Source organism: Haemaphysalis longicornis, unplaced genomic scaffold, assembly GCF_048455015.1.
Source record: "Haemaphysalis longicornis isolate Haplotype H1 unplaced genomic scaffold, Haemaphysalis longicornis Haplotype H1 scaffold_3, whole genome shotgun sequence".
In the NCBI taxonomy this organism is placed as follows: Eukaryota; Metazoa; Arthropoda; class Arachnida; order Ixodida; family Ixodidae; genus Haemaphysalis; species Haemaphysalis longicornis.
In genome coordinates this window covers 37,170,299-37,188,462 of record NW_027526335.1, presented here as the reverse complement: position 1 = coordinate 37,188,462, position 18,164 = coordinate 37,170,299, and the positions used below count along the sequence as shown (strand labels likewise).

The 18,164-nt window shown below is 45.4% G+C and overlaps 1 protein-coding gene across 1 annotated transcript; it reads left to right on the top strand.

Annotated features, from left to right (window-relative positions):
* The first annotated feature begins 63 nt into the window (after nt 1-63).
* On the top strand, nt 64-16,600 carry LOC144174319 (post-GPI attachment to proteins factor 2-like). Its single transcript, XM_077702955.1, has 3 exons — nt 64-506; nt 9,710-10,190; nt 16,221-16,600. The coding sequence occupies exons 1-3, from the start codon at nt 351-353 to the stop codon at nt 16,355-16,357; spliced, it is 774 nt and encodes a 257-aa protein (XP_077559081.1). The 5' UTR covers nt 64-350; the 3' UTR covers nt 16,358-16,600.
* Nucleotides 16,601-18,164: the final 1,564 nt, after the last annotated feature.

The following is an 18,164-nucleotide window of genomic DNA, read 5'->3' as shown; positions in this document are numbered from 1 at the left end:
CGTGCACGCCGCCGCTCTAGGCCGGCCGTGGTGCTGGCATGGTGGTTACCGGTGGCGCCACTGGCTCTATTCGCCGCCTGTCAGCCGCCGCCGCGCTGCAATGGCGGTCTGCCTATGTTCGTAGCAAGGCTTTGTCCGGAGGACTGGGTTAGTTCCCCGCCGTTTGAATGTGCTGCACGGTGATTGTGAGGGCCAGGAAAAGGCCGCGTGTACTGCAACTGAAAGCATAATGGCCCGGGGGGCCAAGTTCCGGGTGTAACTTCTATGGCAGCAGGCCCTGGGCCCAGCCGGCGGCCGGCAGCATCTTAGCTATCCTGGAAACCCTCAGCTGTAGTTGCCGCTAGTACACGATGGATGCACCGATTCCCATGGAACACGTACTGCTGAGAGTCAAAGTTCTCCACCTGGCCTATCTGACTGTCGCGTTGCCCCTTTTCACCCTTCTGTTTTGCTTCGCCACGTCTATGTGGTTCCAGTACACCGCAGTGAACTCGACGGTTTGCAAGGTGAGCCTAATGCTGCGAACGCTGCTATTGTGCCATTGTGTATTTGTGGTGCACACAGCGCGCTTGACTTGGGCGCCACGATCGCTGCTCTCATCGCAGCTCGGTCACCAAAGCTGCCTTTCCTGTTAGACCCTGGCGCCGTGCAGGGAAGCCTCACCCGTGCGAGCGCCAAGTGTTCGGATTTGGTGCCAGTCTTCGGCTCGTACAATGCAAGCTTCTCGTTTTGGAACCGTCAATGTTCTACAAAGAATTATAACACAGCCCGGATTGGTCTGCAGGTCCGCATAAAGCTAGAAACTCCCGCAACTTAACGCAGTTATGACATAAAACATTTATTAGCCATATAAAACGTAATTACAGCAGTAAGGCGGAAGCCCATATACGAGACCTCCTGCAGGTCAATATTGTACATTTATGTACAATATATATATATATATATATATATATGTATATATATACCAACCTTGTATATACTTTCTTTCTGTCTCAAAAAATTCTTCAACTGTTTCTATAAGCTACCACATTCTCCCCTTTGCTTTCCGAGGTTTTCTTGACTGCCAATCCTTATTTCTATCTTAATTCAACGAGCCCCTCATTTCCTATTCTGATTCGCTATATATATATATATATATATATATATATATATATATATATATATATATATATATATATATAGAGACAGAATAAGGGTTGGCAGTCAAGAAAACCTCGGTAAGCAAAGGGGATAATGCGGTAGGTCATAGAAATAGATGAGGAATTTTTTGAGTCAGAAAGAAAGTGGTGAAAAAATGCCCACCGGGTGGGATCTGAACCCACGACCTCCAGAATACCGGTCTGACTCTTCTTTCTGACTCAAAAAATTCCTCATCTATTTCTATGACCTACCGCATTATCCCCTTTGCTTTCCGAGGTTTTCTTGACTGCCAATCCTTATTCTGTCTTAATTCACCGAGCCCCTCATTTCCCATTTCTGATTCGCTATATATATATATATATATATATATTGTAAGCATCAGAGGGGCATTCAGAATATTCCGTGAATCCGGCATCATACTGATTCATTGTGGTCACCAAGGGGTAAGCTCCCCCATCACTCATAGCCAGTCACCCATCGTCTTTATCATCTGTAGATAACCATCATCTTCGTGCGCTCGGTCTCCTCGGAATGTTTGGAGTCAGCGATCTAATTATGGCGGCTTCCAGGAACAACTCGTCTCTCTCAAGTGGTGGAGGGTGTTTTTGATCCTGCAGTCTACCTCTCGCGGTCGCACCACTGGAGCTCCGTTCAGGTCGGAGGTTGCTTCTGCCCACCAGCCCCATGCAGCACAACAGCAGCCATTCGGGCAGCACCGCTGTGGCCCCGGTCGATCCTGTCGTTACCCTCACCGGCCACCAGCGCGATCCTCCGTTTTTCGCTGGTCTCCGTGGTGACGATGTCGAAGATTAGCTTGACCACTTAAATTGGGTAAGCGCTTTCAACCGATGGGACAATACATTCAAACTCCAGAACGTCTTATTTCCTCTGACCGAAGTGGCAAAGACCTGGTTTCTCAACAATGAGGATGGCATCCCTGATTGGACCAGCTTTGTTGAACAGCTGCGTTGTATTTTTGGGACGTTCTCGAATCAGTCAGATGGAGCCAAAAAGAAACTGGCGGCCCATGTGCAGACTCTCTCAATATATATATATATATACACATCACCCCCTTTCCACACACTTCTTGCTGCAGTAATAATTTAATGCTGCTATCATATCCTCGCCCTAGAACCACCAAATTCGCAAACTCGTTTTTTATAACCAGTGCAAAACTTGGAATAATCTGCCTGACTATGTTGTACAAACAAGCGACCCTGAACTATTCAAATTAAGACTGCCTGCCATGGCTTCATTCTAGTTTATACGACACTGTGCTATATTGACCTTGTGCTATGTTATCTATAAATTCTACAACTTGTATAATGCTTTGAAACTCATGCCTTGTATTTTTTCTTTTATTTACTGTACTGCTGTTTCTTTTTTATATGTGCCTTACCCACCCCTCATGTAATGCCCCTTTTCCATAGTGGGGCTCTTGAGGTAACGAAAATATATATATATATATATATGGTGCCGTGGTCAATTGAAACAATTTAGCGACATGCAATGGTGTAACGAGTAGAACCGGCAACCAAGGAAAGATACTAATTTTTACCCATTTTATTGATGCAAGGAGGAGGAAAACTTTATACTATGGAGATATTAGAAAGTTTTAGCACTCCGTATGATGCGTCTGTTCCGTGGTTACCGTGTTCAACGGGACTCAACTGCCCTTCCCGCACGCACAGTCGGGTCCCGGTCAACACAGTAACTATGTAAACGACGGAACAGACGGACTGCTAAAACTATCTATTGAAGCGAAGCGCTGTGAGCAGATCTTGTTGCCATCTTGACCCATTCAATGACCCACAGCCATTCGCCGAGGTCAGAGCTACACGGCTCCTTTTCCCACTGCCTAGCTAGGAGATGGGAGGGCGACATTTCTGATGTTCTTACGTTGACAGGCCCAAACCGCGTTCCACAGTGGGGGCAATGTTAGGTGTTTAACAGTGTGAAGATAGTGCTGGAGGGTGAGGAAAAGTGTTTTCTGTAGTTGCCTCATCAGTGTCATTTACTGTTCTTCCATAGAGTATTTGTGGCCCAGTACATCCATGTCTAGGGAAGGCGTACAGTGCTGTACAACGGCTCGGAATGTAACCAGCGGAAGGTCAACCCTCTGGCTGGTTATCCCGTTCAGCCCGGCTAGCGAAATCTGTTTTGGAATGGCTGTGCTTGTGCCATTTACAGCTGCACTAGGCACTGCCGACAGGCTGTTCGTGCCAGGCCCACACCGATTGGCGTTTTCATCCCCGCCCGGCCACATCCACTGTTGAAGAAAGGACGAGGAAGAGCCCAGACGCCTACGGTGTAGCAAAACTATGAAAACGCATGCTTCCGGTTTCTTTCATTTTGTGCTACTGCATCACGTGCGCTTTGTCTACCTCCACTTCTGTGACATCCTCCCCAGGGTTCTTGGTGAGCTCCAGAGGGTACAACTTTTATTAAACGGGATTGGTCAGGAACTTTCCATTTGGGAGTTGGTCCTTGCAGGCACGAACTACGCCGTCACAACCAGGATCCACTTCTGCTTTGATTCTGGCTGTCCAAATTCAACCTGAACCCTTTCCTCCAATGAGCTTATCTAGATATGGTCTTTTTTTTGATTTGACACGATGGAACGATGACATTTTAGAATGTGGTCCTTTTTTTATCGTGACCAGAAAGCATTTAGTACTAGGTAATACCGTTTTTCCGTAATTTTTGAGGCTTTCTGCTCTGACAGGTGTGCGCATACAGTTGGTTAATGACGTGATACTACTGCTGATGATAAAGTGAACCGGTGTGATTGATGACTTCCGGCTTGTTGATGGAACTTGTTGTGAAAGTGAGGGAACGAGAGTTGATGTCTGCATCTATTTCGCACGCGAGTGTGCTTAACTGCACTTCTGTTATGGACAGGGTGTCGAACTGGAATTTTTTCGGGTTTGGTTTGGGTTCAAGCGTTTCGGGTTTGGTTCCTGAGCCCTATTCCATTCTGGTTTGAACCGGTTCAAATAGGTTTGGAGAAAAAGAGCATGGGTTTATCTTTTTGTTTTTTTTAGTGCAGCGTTTTTATTTCTCTGTCCGGTCACTATAAAAATAAATTCGTAATGTAGGTTTTTTTGTCAATGTTGACTTGGCCAGCTTGACTGACTTTGCAAAATGTTTAAAAAAGATCCACTGCAAAATGTTTTTCATGGGAGGCCAACGATGACAGCACGATGTGAAATGAAAGGTTCGCAGGGGGGTGAGTGTGAAAGCATTACTCTTTATTGCCGCAAGTTTGTATTTATTATTTGATTTCAGTTTAATAATAACATTAGTTATAATTTTATTCTTGTCTCATAAACTTGCCATTCCATTGGCGACAGTTGATTTATATAGGAAAACAACAACAGTGGCACTAGCACGCAGCCCCCCCGTGCCGCCTTGTGCTCCACTGCCATCGCCAACCAGTGACGGGGCGCACCTCGGCTCCAAATAGTGCATCCTTTGGCAGCCTCTTTGGTGGGCAGGCAACTTTTTTGGACCGCACAGAGCTTGCCCCTCTGCTATCAGTTTCGGTACCATCAAGTGTCGCCACACACACGCGTATGCATGCGCACACAGACACAACACGCACGCGCATGCACAGACACACTTGCATGCACACGACACGCACGCACCAGTGTTGCGAAATGTGCATCCCCATGTCATTCCAATTTTTTAATTCGAAGAAATTAAAACTGTCCACAATTCCATTCCTTTTGCTTCGTCGAAATGCAAAAATTTTGCCCATTCCCACTCCTGGAATGGTAAGGCAGTTCAATTCCATCCCTGTAATTCCTGTACGTAGAAACTCCTTCTGGGTGGCTGCATCGATTTACCTACAAACGTAACATAACGCTGACATTATCAGCCGTGTTGAGAAGTGCAAAAATACGCATGCACGTCCCCAAAGTCGAGGGGTGACGGCAGCTTGCTGACATCTCGTGCAGACAAAGACATAAGAAAGGAATATCATGGCAACAATACTTTCTCTTGTGATTTGAGAATGCGCGAGCGTGACTGCTCTTTTGTGCTATGTCACCGAGTTATGTCGCTAAATTTAGTGTCGCTGAGTTTGGTTGATTGATCAATTGATTGATTGATTGTGAGGTTTAATGCGGCGATGCTTCACAGGCGATGAGGCGTGCCATAGTGGAGGGCTCAGGATCAATTTTTACCACCTGGGGATCTTTAAAGTGTGGATTTTTAATCTTGAACACACGAGCGTTTTCGCTTTTTGACTCCATCAGAAAAGCGGCCGCCGCAGCCGGGAATTCAACTGGCATCCTTGGGCTCGGCTGGACAAAGCCATAGGCACTGAGCCACCGCAGCAGGTGTTAAATTTTGTTCTGATTGAGTTAAGCATTTCTAAGTGCACGATGTTGCAAAACATTTGACATTACTAACAGGTTATATTTCGACCTTTTCATCATTACAGTTCTTTTCCATGCATTTTTTTTCTAATTTTTTTCGTTGTTATGACCAAGAGCATTTGCCAGTCACTCTCGTTAGACCTATGTTCAGGCCTAACGTCAGCAAACCTTATCGTTAGCCTAATGATGTACCAAGCAACGCCAAACCGATTGTACACCCTCCCAAATTTTTAATAATGTCATGGAAGCGACAAACAATTGGCATGCAAGCGCCTTATCTAGCGGCGAAATAAGAGAGTGTATGCACAGACACAAAAGGCCCTTTCCTGTGCGGGAATTGTCTGCTCCGCTGTTTCTTTGAGAGCGATTTACCCCCTACCACGGTATCGGCACAACTTCCTTTATAAGATGTGGAGGTTTGTTGAAGTGCATGCGCATCTCCAACACGTGTTTAATCTTTATTTCATAACATCTGCCTGGCACGTGCGTCAGGAATGTGTGCACTGCTTACTGCATTTGGAAGGTAGCGAAACGGCCTTCGCAGATAAGAAAATCAGGGTGGGTGTTGCTCTAGGGAGAACAGACTAGTAGACGACACTCATCCAGTAGACAGTTGTATGCGCGTGCGCGTATTCTCACCTATTTCGCCGCTGGACAACCATGATAAGGCACTGAAATGCCCATTGTTTATTAAAAATTTGGGAGGGTGTACGTCAAGCTGTGAGTACCGGTTCAAGACGTTGGGCCTGAAATCGTGCACATTAGGATTAACGCCGCAGCATGGCATGCCCGTGTCCACCCATTCCTCGCCAACCGTTCAGCTGGTTACATTTCGGCATTTTCACATCTTTTCTTAGGCCACCAGCCACCCCTTCCTAATAGAGGTTTATAATACATCATCAGCATTTTTTCTTCAGCCACATCTCGCATACCAGCCAGTGGGGACGCCAGACCGGTGCGTACTTGCATTCGCAGCCAATAGAGACGTCAGGCGAACGCATACAGGCCGACACATACCGCTTCCGGCGCCAATGCAGCCCCGCTGTCATAGCTAGGGTAATTGAAATTTTGCGTCCACGTTTCTGGCATCACGCATATACGGGAAAAGCGCGTTTTTTGCCACCTGAACTACGTAATGCTTGAGCGAGGCTCACCTCCAAAAAGGTTCCCATGTGTGCCACCCTTCCACTACACCGCATGGTAGCCGTCCACGTCACACACCTGATAGCGTACGTTTCGTGCGCAAAGTAAAACTTGTAAGTGTTAAATTATAAGCTAACTACTGAACCGCAATGTTGGAGTGTGAAGGGGGGACAAACGCCATCACAGCACAGTTGTGTCGAAGTTTTGAAATTATGTGGTCCCACATGAATTTGACAGTGTGACTGTGTCATAGTCGCTCCCAGTTCGTTGAAATGTATTTTCTTTTGGTACATTACGTTTTGTTTTATCTGAGGCTAACAGCCGGCATGAGTCAGATGAGATCTATGGCTGCAGAGGTTGGAATCTCGATGGCGGAGAAGGGTGGCTGGCCTTGCTGCATGCCCCGAATTTGATGATTGCGTGGCTGTGGAATACAACAGTAGTCGCATGGAGCAGTCACTTTGGCTGACCCTGGGTGCCAGAGATGTTTTGCCTCTATAGACCTTCTCCTTTGGCGGGTTCACTGTGAGTCACCACTTCCATCCATGAGTTCAGAGCAGCCGCTGAAAAACTAAAAACAGCGATTGGCCGCTTGGGTAGTAGTGATGCTGGTTTCACAGCCAGCTTGGCTGTAAGTCGCAGCTTAAGGTCAACGCAGCTACTCTGAAAAACTGGGCCCGTCCCATTCTCATTCCATTCTGGGGTCACGAAAAAGTGGAATGAATCCAGATTCATTCTTATTCTGGAGTGGTAACTTCGAAACGCTGGTAACTGGTAACTCCGCTGGTAACTCCGAGTGGTAACTGGTCGGCGTCAGCCTCCACCTGTCAAGCATGGCGCATGGTGTTAAGACGGATTTCATTCTCCCAACCTTCCACCTGCTAGCAGACCTGCTAGAAGAAAGGAGCGGCTGTAATGACTCACTAACTATGGGAAACACTAAGGATAGCAACTTGCTAATGACACTTTAGTGACCGCAAGATCTCCTCAGATGACAATCTGTAGCACTATTTATTACCACACTATCATCCACTCTCTTGCATGTGTACCTTTTTCGCAGTTGCTTTGATTTTGTACAGGCGGCTTCATGGGCTGTACAGGCGTTCACGACCAGCATGTGCGGAGCACTTCCGCGCGCAGAACACGCTTCATAATACTTTCCAGCTTCCTTGATTTTTTGTTAACCACGCGCAAAATATACATACTTAGCTAAGCTATCAGGATAGCCCGCAATGTTGATCAGAAAAACGAGCAAGACGTTTTGGAAACCCAGACCGTTGCGGTCCCCTAAATTTTCTAAACCCCTTATAGTAATGGATCAGGAACTTGAGGCACCTACATATTTGTTTGAGCCCATTGCTTTGTGTATGAAGCACAGAGTGCTCGACGACATGGCTGGCCCGGACTACTCGTGAAGGCAATGCAGTAGCCATAGGCGTCGGGCAGGAAATATCGAGTAACTAGGAGTCGTTTTTGGAAATCACTAAAAACACAGCAGCGTTACGGCTAAAAATCCATGCAGAGGCAACTCATGACAATAAAGGTAAATAAAGTTTAGATTACACGCCTGCTTAATTCAGAACTTTGCCCAGAAAAGTGGGAAACAGCGAAGCGGCGGCGCACGTCGCTGGCCGTCCTCCGAATATGATGTTACTTCTGGGCACTGCTTCTCAGTTGCTCACTCTTCCAGCAGGCCAGAAGTGAGCAGTGGGCAAGGCGTAGGGTCAACTTTATCGACGAATACCGCTGTCTCCAAACTAAAAATGCCGAAAAAAGTTTACACGCGTAAACTGAACAATGTATTAATTGTAAAAGATAGAGTTTTACCATATTTTAAAAACACTTCAGTAGCCCTTTAGTGACCTTCATGAGCGTTAACGATCCCACACAACTGGTGCAAAACACTTTGGAAAACTTTTATAGCAATGTGCATGTTTTTTTCTTGACATGAATTTGAGGTTCACGACCACACGATGATGACTGTCGCGACGTTATTTCACTGGTGGACTTGTTGCGAGCTTATGTGATCACCATCGAAAGTTATTGGGATGGCCTCAGGATCAGCTAGTCACTTTACAGCGACATCGCATTTGACGGCAAATTCATGGGTGTCGGGATGCTTTTGACATACAGTAGAATCACGATAAACGGAAATCGCTTAAGCGGAACAGTGGCCTGTAAGTTAGTTGGTTTTGTATTCAGATAACGTGAAAAAACTTTTGGTAATTGGAACTAAAATTTCCACATCACAGTGTAAACAAAACCGAAAATGAAACTTCTTGTCAGACCCATTGCCATGAGCATAAGCTGCTGAAGATCCTCATCATGAATATGCAGTTGCAATGGCCGAAACAAAATGAAATGATGCATTTTTTTGGTGCACGGTGATTAATTGTTGCCAAAAAAGCTTTGTGAATGCTGTGCCTAAATCTCTTGTAGTTTTCTTGCTTTCTGAAAAACTATCTCCTCTACATTCACCATCTAGTGCTTAGAGTTCTGTGAAATGGTATTAAGGGAGTGTACGCTCATAAATTAGCACTATTGTGCATATCTCGCAGTAAATGGAGCTCCTGTTAAATGTAACTAATTTTACAGCTCATTAAACTTAGGTGGCACCAGTGGCAAGGAACCATTTTGAATGCCCACTTCAAACACCAAAGTTCAACGAGCTGTAAAATTAGTTACAAGCAATGCATCGAAAAACTGATTCTCATTGCGCTCACCAGGGTTCATAGTATTGGAAAATATTAAGATTACGGTTTTATGACCAGCACTGTTTTATCTATTGTTCCTCCAAAAATGACTAATTATCTCTAATTATCTTGGTAAGTAATTGACTTACTCAAAAAATAATGGCATATTTGAAATCAGTGAAAAGAAAGCAGCAAGACTGACAAGTTTCACAGAGTTTAAAAACTAAAAGAAATTGTTTCAAGAGCCGCGTCCCCAAAAGTTCCGTTTGTTGAGAGTCAACTGCACATTGTAGTTTTGCCCCCGCTGCCGTTGCTGGGTGAAGCAGAGCAGTCCCTGGCTGGCCCGTGCAGGTGTACAACTTCTGCCCGTCGGTGAGCGCCATCACGGGCATCTCGCCGCAGCGCTACGCGTGGCGCATAGGCGTGGCGCTGCACACGGGGCCCCGGCTGCTGCTGGCCTCCCTGTACCCGGGCTACTATGGCCGGCGAGCGGCCCGGGTGGCCCCCGCGAGGCGGGCCCTGTTCGGCCGGCTCACATGGGCCACGTACGGCCTGCACGTGGCCGAGGCCCTGTCGCTGGTGGGCGTCACGTACGTCTCCAACCGCGAGAACTACCCCGTGCATGAGAAGATCTTCGTGCTGTTCATGCTCTCCTCGCTGCTCTACATGGTGGGCACCTGCCTGGCCGTCCACCTCTGCCAGCACAAGGAGGACACCGAGCTGGAGCGCAGGTCTCGCCGCCTCAAGACGTCCCTGCTGGGCCTCACGCTGGCCGCCAGTGCGGGCATGCTCTTCTTCTTCTACAGGCACCGCGTGCACTGCGTCGAGCTGGGTGAGCCCCTCCCCTCGTGGCCGCTACTCTTCTCGAATCGTCATGCGCAGTTTCTCCTCCCGGCCACTGGTGCATTGCTCTGCAATTCGTGTACGCTGGCGTCTCGTGGCCAGCCGATGAGGTACCCGGTTGTATGTGGACTGTTTCTAGAGAACACCTGCAAAGTAGTCAGAAAGAAACAAGCATCTTCGATGGGAATCAGCTGGAATAAAAACGAACGCAAAGGAAGAGGGAAATACACGACACACTGCTGACTAGCCATCGTAGGTGTCGGGCCCGTAGCTGCGGTCGTACGAAGAAGCTGCGACAAATGTCGTCGGCCTAAATAGATACGAAGATATCCTGTGGCAGAGATTTCATAAGTCCGACGATGATTTTTATTGAACATATATACAAAAATACAAAAACAAATATAAAATTTGTTCAGGCGGGTGAGGGATATGATTAGTGAAGATCGCTGCGCAGAAACTCTTTTTCGGTTTGTGACAGGGCCACGGACGGCACACTGACGCAGCTACCTCCAGCCTCGTCTATCGCCAGCCCTGTCGTGAACCAAAAAAGAGTTTCTCCGCAGCGATCTTCACTAATCATACCACTCACCAGCCTGAACAAATTTCATATTTTTGGTATTATTATCAGTATGTATCTGTGTTTCCTTCAGTAAAATTTCAGTTGTTAGCAGTGTGTCGTGTATCTCTTCCTTTGTGTTCGTTTTTATTCAAGCTGATTCCCATCGAAGATGTACCAACTAGCACAGACCAGAGCCATTCTTCAACTAACAAGCACTTTTGCATCCTCACCAACTTTTGTCCAATCTTGAGGGAAACCTTGCTGCCCTGAAACTGAGTGATAGCAACCTATAACTGCATTCGCCATTGACAAGGTACAGTCCAACCCACTTATAACAATACTCGTTATAACAAAATATCGAATATGGCAATGAACAGTCAAGTTTGCCTTGTGCTATATTGCAAGATAAACCACTTTTTACGATGACCATTTTTCTTATAATTTGTTATAACAATTGAGCCTGATGTGTGAGCGTACATAAAATGCAGTACTTGAGGGATCATCGGTGCATTGTGTGTGACCAGGTGTGACTTTACATGTGGAATAAGTCGTGGCATCTTTTATCTTTCCAACATTTAGAAAAAGTTGGTGCCATCCATGAAGGAAGAGACTGCCTCTCTTATCTCCTGGTGTCAGATGGGCCAGGGGATAAGACAGGGGGGACCTCCTCAACCCTGCCAAGATTAAAATAAATCTGAATTGGGGTAAAGGGAATCTTCTAGGCTACTGTTGATTTCTGATGTTAAAAAGGAGAAAACAATGCCATTTTATCCCACCAGTTATTTAAAGGGAAAGAAAACAAAGTCAAGGGTTTGAACCCACTGCGGTAGCTCAGTGGCTATGGCGTTGTGCCACTTTTCTCGTGGAGGTGAAAAGCAAAAACGCCCGTGTGTTTGAGATTTCGGTGCACGTTAAAGATCTCCAGGTGGTCAAAATAATTCGGAGCCCTCCACTATGGTGCGCCTCACCAGCCTGTGTAGCGTCGACGCGTTCAACCCTACAATCAATCAATCAAGGATTTGAAGTGGAGACTTCCTCCTTATGCGAAAGACGTCGGTGTTTCCTAGGGGCCCTGTTGAGTCGGTTGGCACACATATGGCTGGCCGTGCAGTTAACACTTTCATGACCGTGGAAAAATTGGTTGTGGTTGGTTAGTCTGGGAAATATTTTTTTCCTGCCACAGAAAAATATTGACGCTAAAGTGTAAGGTATAAAATGATAGAGGAAAGATAGGGCTTTCCCACAGTATTAATTTCAAACAACTGATTTATTACGAAAATAATCAAAAAATTATCAAAACAAAAAAAGTAACGAGTAACTTGGGCTGTAATCCCATTCAGCATCATCATCATCATCATTTATTTACCCTTAAGGACCCCTGACGGGGTATTACATAGGGGGGGGGGGAGGTCGAACAAGCATATACAAAGGCAATTGCAGACCAAGAACATAAAGTAGGATACAATTCAAGAATTGGAATTACAGGGCAATAATAATAACAGAACTCGTTATACAACTAATAGTATCACGATTCAAAGTGGCATAAAAATGTGAAAAAGCAACTGGTTACACACAGAAATTACGACGGTGCGGTTGTAAAATGAGTTTCGAGTAAGGTTTTAAACTTTAGAGTATTACGCTCATTTGGAAGCCGATTCCAATCCTCAATTGTTAACGGAAGAAAAGATTTGTTGAAAGCGTTAGTTGAACCTTTTAAATTTTGGGCACTCAAAGAATTAAAGAGACGGCGCGAAGTTCGAATTGGTGGAAGAAGCAGGGAGTCATGTAAGTAAGCAAAATTGAAATACAGTTTGTGAAATGAACAAAGGCGTGCTATTTTTCGTCTAAGATCCAGGGAGTTGAGAGACAGTGATAATTTTATAGTAGTAACACTTGTGCGGAAATTGTAATGGGAGGTTATGAATCAAGCCGCACAATTCTGAATGGCTTCAAGGGCGTCTATTAAATAAGATTCTAATGGAAATGTGTTTTTGTGTATATTTTATTCACTTGTCTTTTCTTTACAGTGGCTGTAATTTGGTTTCATTCGTGTAGTCGCCTGCAACTATGGTCACTTTTTGTGTTTGATCTAAGGCTTTTGCCATAAAAAATAGTATGTTGAGTTTTTTTATATATCTGTGTGGAATTGTGTTTCGTTCAATTATTTCTAGTTTTCTGTAAAAAACAAAAATAACTTGTGTTCCTTTTTTTTCCTAAAAGCTTGCATATGTGGCGCCAATCACACAAGCGAGATTCTTAGGCATCCTAGAGAAATCTAGGCATCCTAGAAAGCATCCTAGAGCCAGAACGTGGCTGGGAGTTGCCACTGCTTCTTGTTTTCCTTAATATCTCACTTATTTGTTTGAAGCTTGCGATAAAACTAGTATTGTTGTTAGCTAGCCAAAATAGCTTTTTAATCAACCAAACTTGTAATTTCTCTTCATGACCCCTTCACAGGGACACTGGAGTGAATCTGTCAAACTTCTGTTTTTGTTTGCATTGTATAGACTGGCTCAAATAAACACACTTTTCATTGTTTGTCTGGACGATAAAGCAGTATTTAATTTACAAAGCCTAAAAGAAGTAAAAAAATATACCATGTGACATTTGCGGTGGCAAACGTCACAGTGACAACACTGACGCATATACATGTTGCGATGCGATCGGATGTTGTCCAAGATTGGAATTCAAACCAGTTTCAATTTCGGTTCTGCGCAAAAACATGCTTGGCATCCGAAGTTGTTGTTGGTTGGGCATTCTCGATAGGCATTCTCTCCTAGTTCACCTTGCGCACAAAGTGCTTCCCGCTCCTTGGTTTTACGCTTTACTACAAAAGTTTCCGGTGATTTTAATCTTATAGTAACTATATTAACTTCACTGACTCTTCTCCCGCCTTTGAGTCAGTCAGTTGGCTGCCGGTGAGTTGTCGCAATCCATTCACTCGGTTAAAACTGTCATGACAAGGTGTGTGCATGGAACAATGTGGCTTTAGCTTGTTTGTAGACGTATCACGCTTAGTTATGTAGATGAAGTCAAAGTAGCTCCACAAAAGCGCACATGCGATGCTTCGCGGGCTTCGCTTCACTAGATCTGCAAACTGCCTATGCCTGTGCGAGTAGTATGCTAGTAGAAAACCTAAAGCAAAATAAATGTGCCAGAAGAGTCAGTGAAGTTAATATAGGTAACAAGGAATCAAAATCAACTGAAACTTTTATTGTAAAGTGTAAAACCAAGATACAAGAAGCACTTTTCGCACAGGGTGAACTAGCACAGCGGTCTGCAGCGCAATGGCACATTCGCGATCGCTTCGCCTGCCTAAAAAATGCAGTCGCTAGTGATAAGGTATTTGCGAGGATTTGAAAGATGCTTGCTGCACAAGCATTATTCAATAAATGCTCATCTAAGCTGCTGGGAATGCTAAAACTGAAAAGAAAAATAAACAAACAAACAGCTCACACAATACGCGCTTCATATTTTCTCCCTAGCAACCCTGGGGTCACGGCCGTGTGGTCTGAAGCACTGCATGTGCAGGTCTGGATCCCCATTTGGACGTGCTTTTTGTTGTTGTTGATTTTTTTTTTATCTAGGTGTTCTCCATACTGCATTCACCATTTTGCACTGCAACCTTCATTGATCCACATACAAGTTGGCAGGCTGCGTGCGGGTAGACGATGATGCGCTGGCGACTTCTCGTTGGTGTGCTGTTGACATAAGCACCGACAGCTTGCGGCACAGTGCCGAATAAGCTGTCTGTCGGCCTGGTGCAAACATGCCTCTTAGAACACGGGGACGAGCCAGGCAAGCTCTAAAGCTGGGGGCGTTCAGCCACCGCGTACACATCAGCTAGTGAACGTTACGATCCTAAGCGCGGTGCTTGCAGGCTTATTCCACAGGCGACAACAAGGCAGAAGCTCGGTATACCGATTCCTGAGATATCGAGAATGCCCAACCAACGGCAACGTTGGATGCCAAGCATGCCGCAGCATGGAAGCGAAACCAAAACTGGTTTGAATTCCAATCTTGGGCATCTTCCAATCACATCGCAAGACTAAAATGCGTAATCGCTGTAGCTGTTGGCCCTTCTTTCAGGCTTCAAATACTGGTTTGTCGACTGGATTAAGGATGAAAAGTGTGTTTATTTGTGCGAGCCTATGCAGTGCAAACAAAAAGAGAAGTTTGGCAAATTTGCTTGAGTGTCCCTTTAAGGATTGCTTGCATGCCCCCACTCGGAGCTAAAACTAAAACAAATTGAAGGCAATTGTATACTCCACAGGACAATGGCAGTGCACTGCATCTGCCCACTATCTTCTGGTAGTGCAAGCACTCTTGTGATGTGCACGATGCAGAGGCCAGGTGTTGCGTTATGTCCCATTGATTAGATTAGAAGCACACCACCTGTACAGAGACAGGCGTAGCGTATTGGCATTTCTCCTTTGACAGAGCTCTAAGCATGGCATCACGTTTGCTTGCTGGTTAAAAAACGACCACTGTGGAGCTGTGTTCCGTATTACGTGCACCTTACTCGTTTCTTAAAAAATCTCAGTCTTGGTAGGTCTCACGAAGGCCCTGAAATATTAAGTGCTAGGGAGTATAGCAGATTGGGCTCACAGGCGTGCGGCAAGGGTTGGCAGAAGCACCTGTCTAACTTGTTTGAACGCTAAAAAAATTCAGTTTCGAATTATTTGTGAGTGCAGAAAGTATATACAGGAATTTGAATGCTATTTCGATAATTGACACAGACACTGCTTCATTCAAATTCACCACTACTTACCAGTAAGTGTAAGCGGGTTCCTTACAGCACCGCTCACCACGATTTCCTCTGCGCGAAAGTGCATTTTCAGCAGTCGTGTGTGGATGAGCGCACACACGTTGGTGCACAACCGCTGAAGGTCAGCTGTGAGTGACCTCAAATGTTTGACCAATTTACCAAAGCGTTCATGTGAATTGTAAGGCATCAGTAAGCTTTCAAATCAGCAATGCAATGTCAAACAGCAACCTCAAGAAAATGTAATTTTGCTGACCATCTGCTGCAGTTTCTTTTTGATAACTCTGTGTTCACAGTTTTCTGCATGAGTGTGATGTTTTGTTAACATGTAAACATCTATGAACCACATACATGGGTTTCAAGTTTCAAGTTTATTGCAGTAATCTGATAATTTGGTGTATGGTGTCGATAAATTTGGTAGAGCTATCGTAGTTGCTTCATTTGCAGGCATTAGAGCCACTTTATAATTGTTGGCAAGACCTCAGTTCAGCTTCAAAAAAAGCGACACCCAGAAAACTGCCAGGGTTTGCATATAGGACTCCCGTCTGTGAAGCCACAAAGCCATGGCTGGCCAGGCCAGTGCTAATGTACACATCATTCCAGTGCTGGCACAGTGACTGCTCGTGTATGACACGAGAGACGTTATGCTGGGACACCAAGAGAAAGAGTGTGATGTCGGCTCCCTTCTGTTGCAGCATTCAGCTGGTTCTCAATCTGCGAGTATGTGATCTGCTTCTGCAACATGGCCTTCCACCTGACGCTCGTCTACGACATCCCCGACGAGGAGCTCCTCGTCGGCCTGCCTGCTTCTTCCCGCAAGAAGGACTGCTGAGAAGGGGCCTGCAAATTGTATTTAGTGCCATTATCTAATCTAGTCACGTTTTCATCGCATAGTATGACGAAAAGTGAGGAGTGCACCACTTCTGACGCAGCCTGTAGAGTTGTAGCTAATTTCCGGCAGGCTGTGTCTCCCCCCGCCATGAAACATGCACGAGCGCGCCATCCCACCGTGGGCCCTCAGCAACAGTCTTCTGCTCAAAAAGAGACTCCTAATAAAAGTTCTTGTCCACCATGACAGTGCAGTGCTGCATAAGTTGCCGCTGAATAATCGTTCGTCGTAGTGCCCCGAGAGAGGAAGGGGCACTTCCGGGAAAGCAGGAAAAACCTGCCAGATGTTGGCCGCATCTGCTCAGTACCAACAGCAGCGGAGGTTCACCGGGGGTCATCATCGCCTAAACAAACAATGCAAAAGTCCTGTGAAAAGCAGTGTAAACGACAGGACAGAGCCAGGGAACCACGCAACATAGGCACCGTGTTGTGTGGTATTTGCCTTTGTTCCATGTCTGCACTGTTTTTCCCAAAAGTGCAGTATACCAACCAGCCCTTCAGCAAACCCTCTAACACAAAAAAGTGGTAAGGCTATTCTTTTTATTCGTATTTCAGTTGCCAGCATTCAAGAAAAAATTAACTTTTGATCTATCAACCTAATATTCTCGAAGCCAACAAAATTTTGAAGTGTGCTTTCTTCAAATCAAAAGTAGGCTACAGTGAGTGATTATAATTTACTAATATGCCTGTACATGAAGTGATGAGTAACTGTTGGCAGTGAAGAGGCCTTCGAATACTGCGCCTGTACTAGTGTACCTTGTGAAGTGTAACACAAAGCGGGGAGATGGGAAATGTTATCAGCAAGAATCAAATGCTCATTGGACGAGGCTAATCATCTACATCTGGGCATGCTTGTATTTGCAGCCCGAGGTAGCTATATTTAAATTCTGCATGGCACTCATTGTGGGGGCTTTGTCAGGAAGTTTGTTTTTAGCTGCAGATTCTGAGCCTACTGTTTTGAGAAATCTAATAATTTGCGACACATCTTGTGCAGCCTATTTTTACAAAACATTGAAGGTGGTTCACAAAATACACATACTGCATCCTCTGAAAGGAAGTTGCTTGCAGTGCGAAATGGGGCATTGTAATGGGGCATGCTGGGCAGGCTACTGCTATTCATCGGGTGTGCTGCCTTAAGAAGACTCTTCATCCTGGCTCTGCAAACTTTTAATGAAGCTGTTGTGAAAGGGGTATGAAATGTTTTATTACTTTACAGAAATGGCAATGATAACCAGAGACTGGATTTTTCGGAATCAAAAAGCGCATCCTGGATGCCAAAAACAGGTAGGTAAAACAATGTTTTAGGCTTCCAAAGTTGGAAATATAGGCACCGTAAATTTATACATAAATGCAAATAATCTCAAACGAAGGCGTGCGCGACCTGTTTCTGCGAAAAGAAACTGACATTGGTATTATGACGGCACAAGGGCGCCAACAATTCAATATAGCCGTTCAATTGCCCATAGAACTGCTAAACCAATGGTGTTCTATTGGCTTAATTCTACAACGCAGCGTGCACGTTCATGTTCAATGGCCACTGCCGCTTGCATGAGCGCATATAGCTTGTATTCACTGGTGAAGCACGCATGCAGGCAACCATGCGAATGCGCCGTCACTGGTTACGTCAGGCTCTGCGGGATGGCGGTACTTGTCCGTGCTAAGCACATGATTTGTGTTGGACGTTCCAAACTCTTCCCCACCGAACGCAAAGAGAGAGAGAGAAGAAACTTTATTTAACAGTCGTTCGTTGC

Excerpts from the sequence above, each read along its gene's own strand:
- LOC144174319 (XM_077702955.1), top strand. The coding sequence starts at position 351 with ATGGATGCACCGATTCCCATGGAACACGTACTGCTGAGAGTCAAAGTT. Across the intron at positions 507-9,709 it reads TGAACTCGACGGTTTGCAAG|GTGTACAACTTCTGCCCGTC; the intron begins GTGAGCCTAATG and ends TGGCCCGTGCAG. Across the intron at positions 10,191-16,220 it reads CGTGCACTGCGTCGAGCTGG|CATTCAGCTGGTTCTCAATC; the intron begins GTGAGCCCCTCC and ends CTTCTGTTGCAG.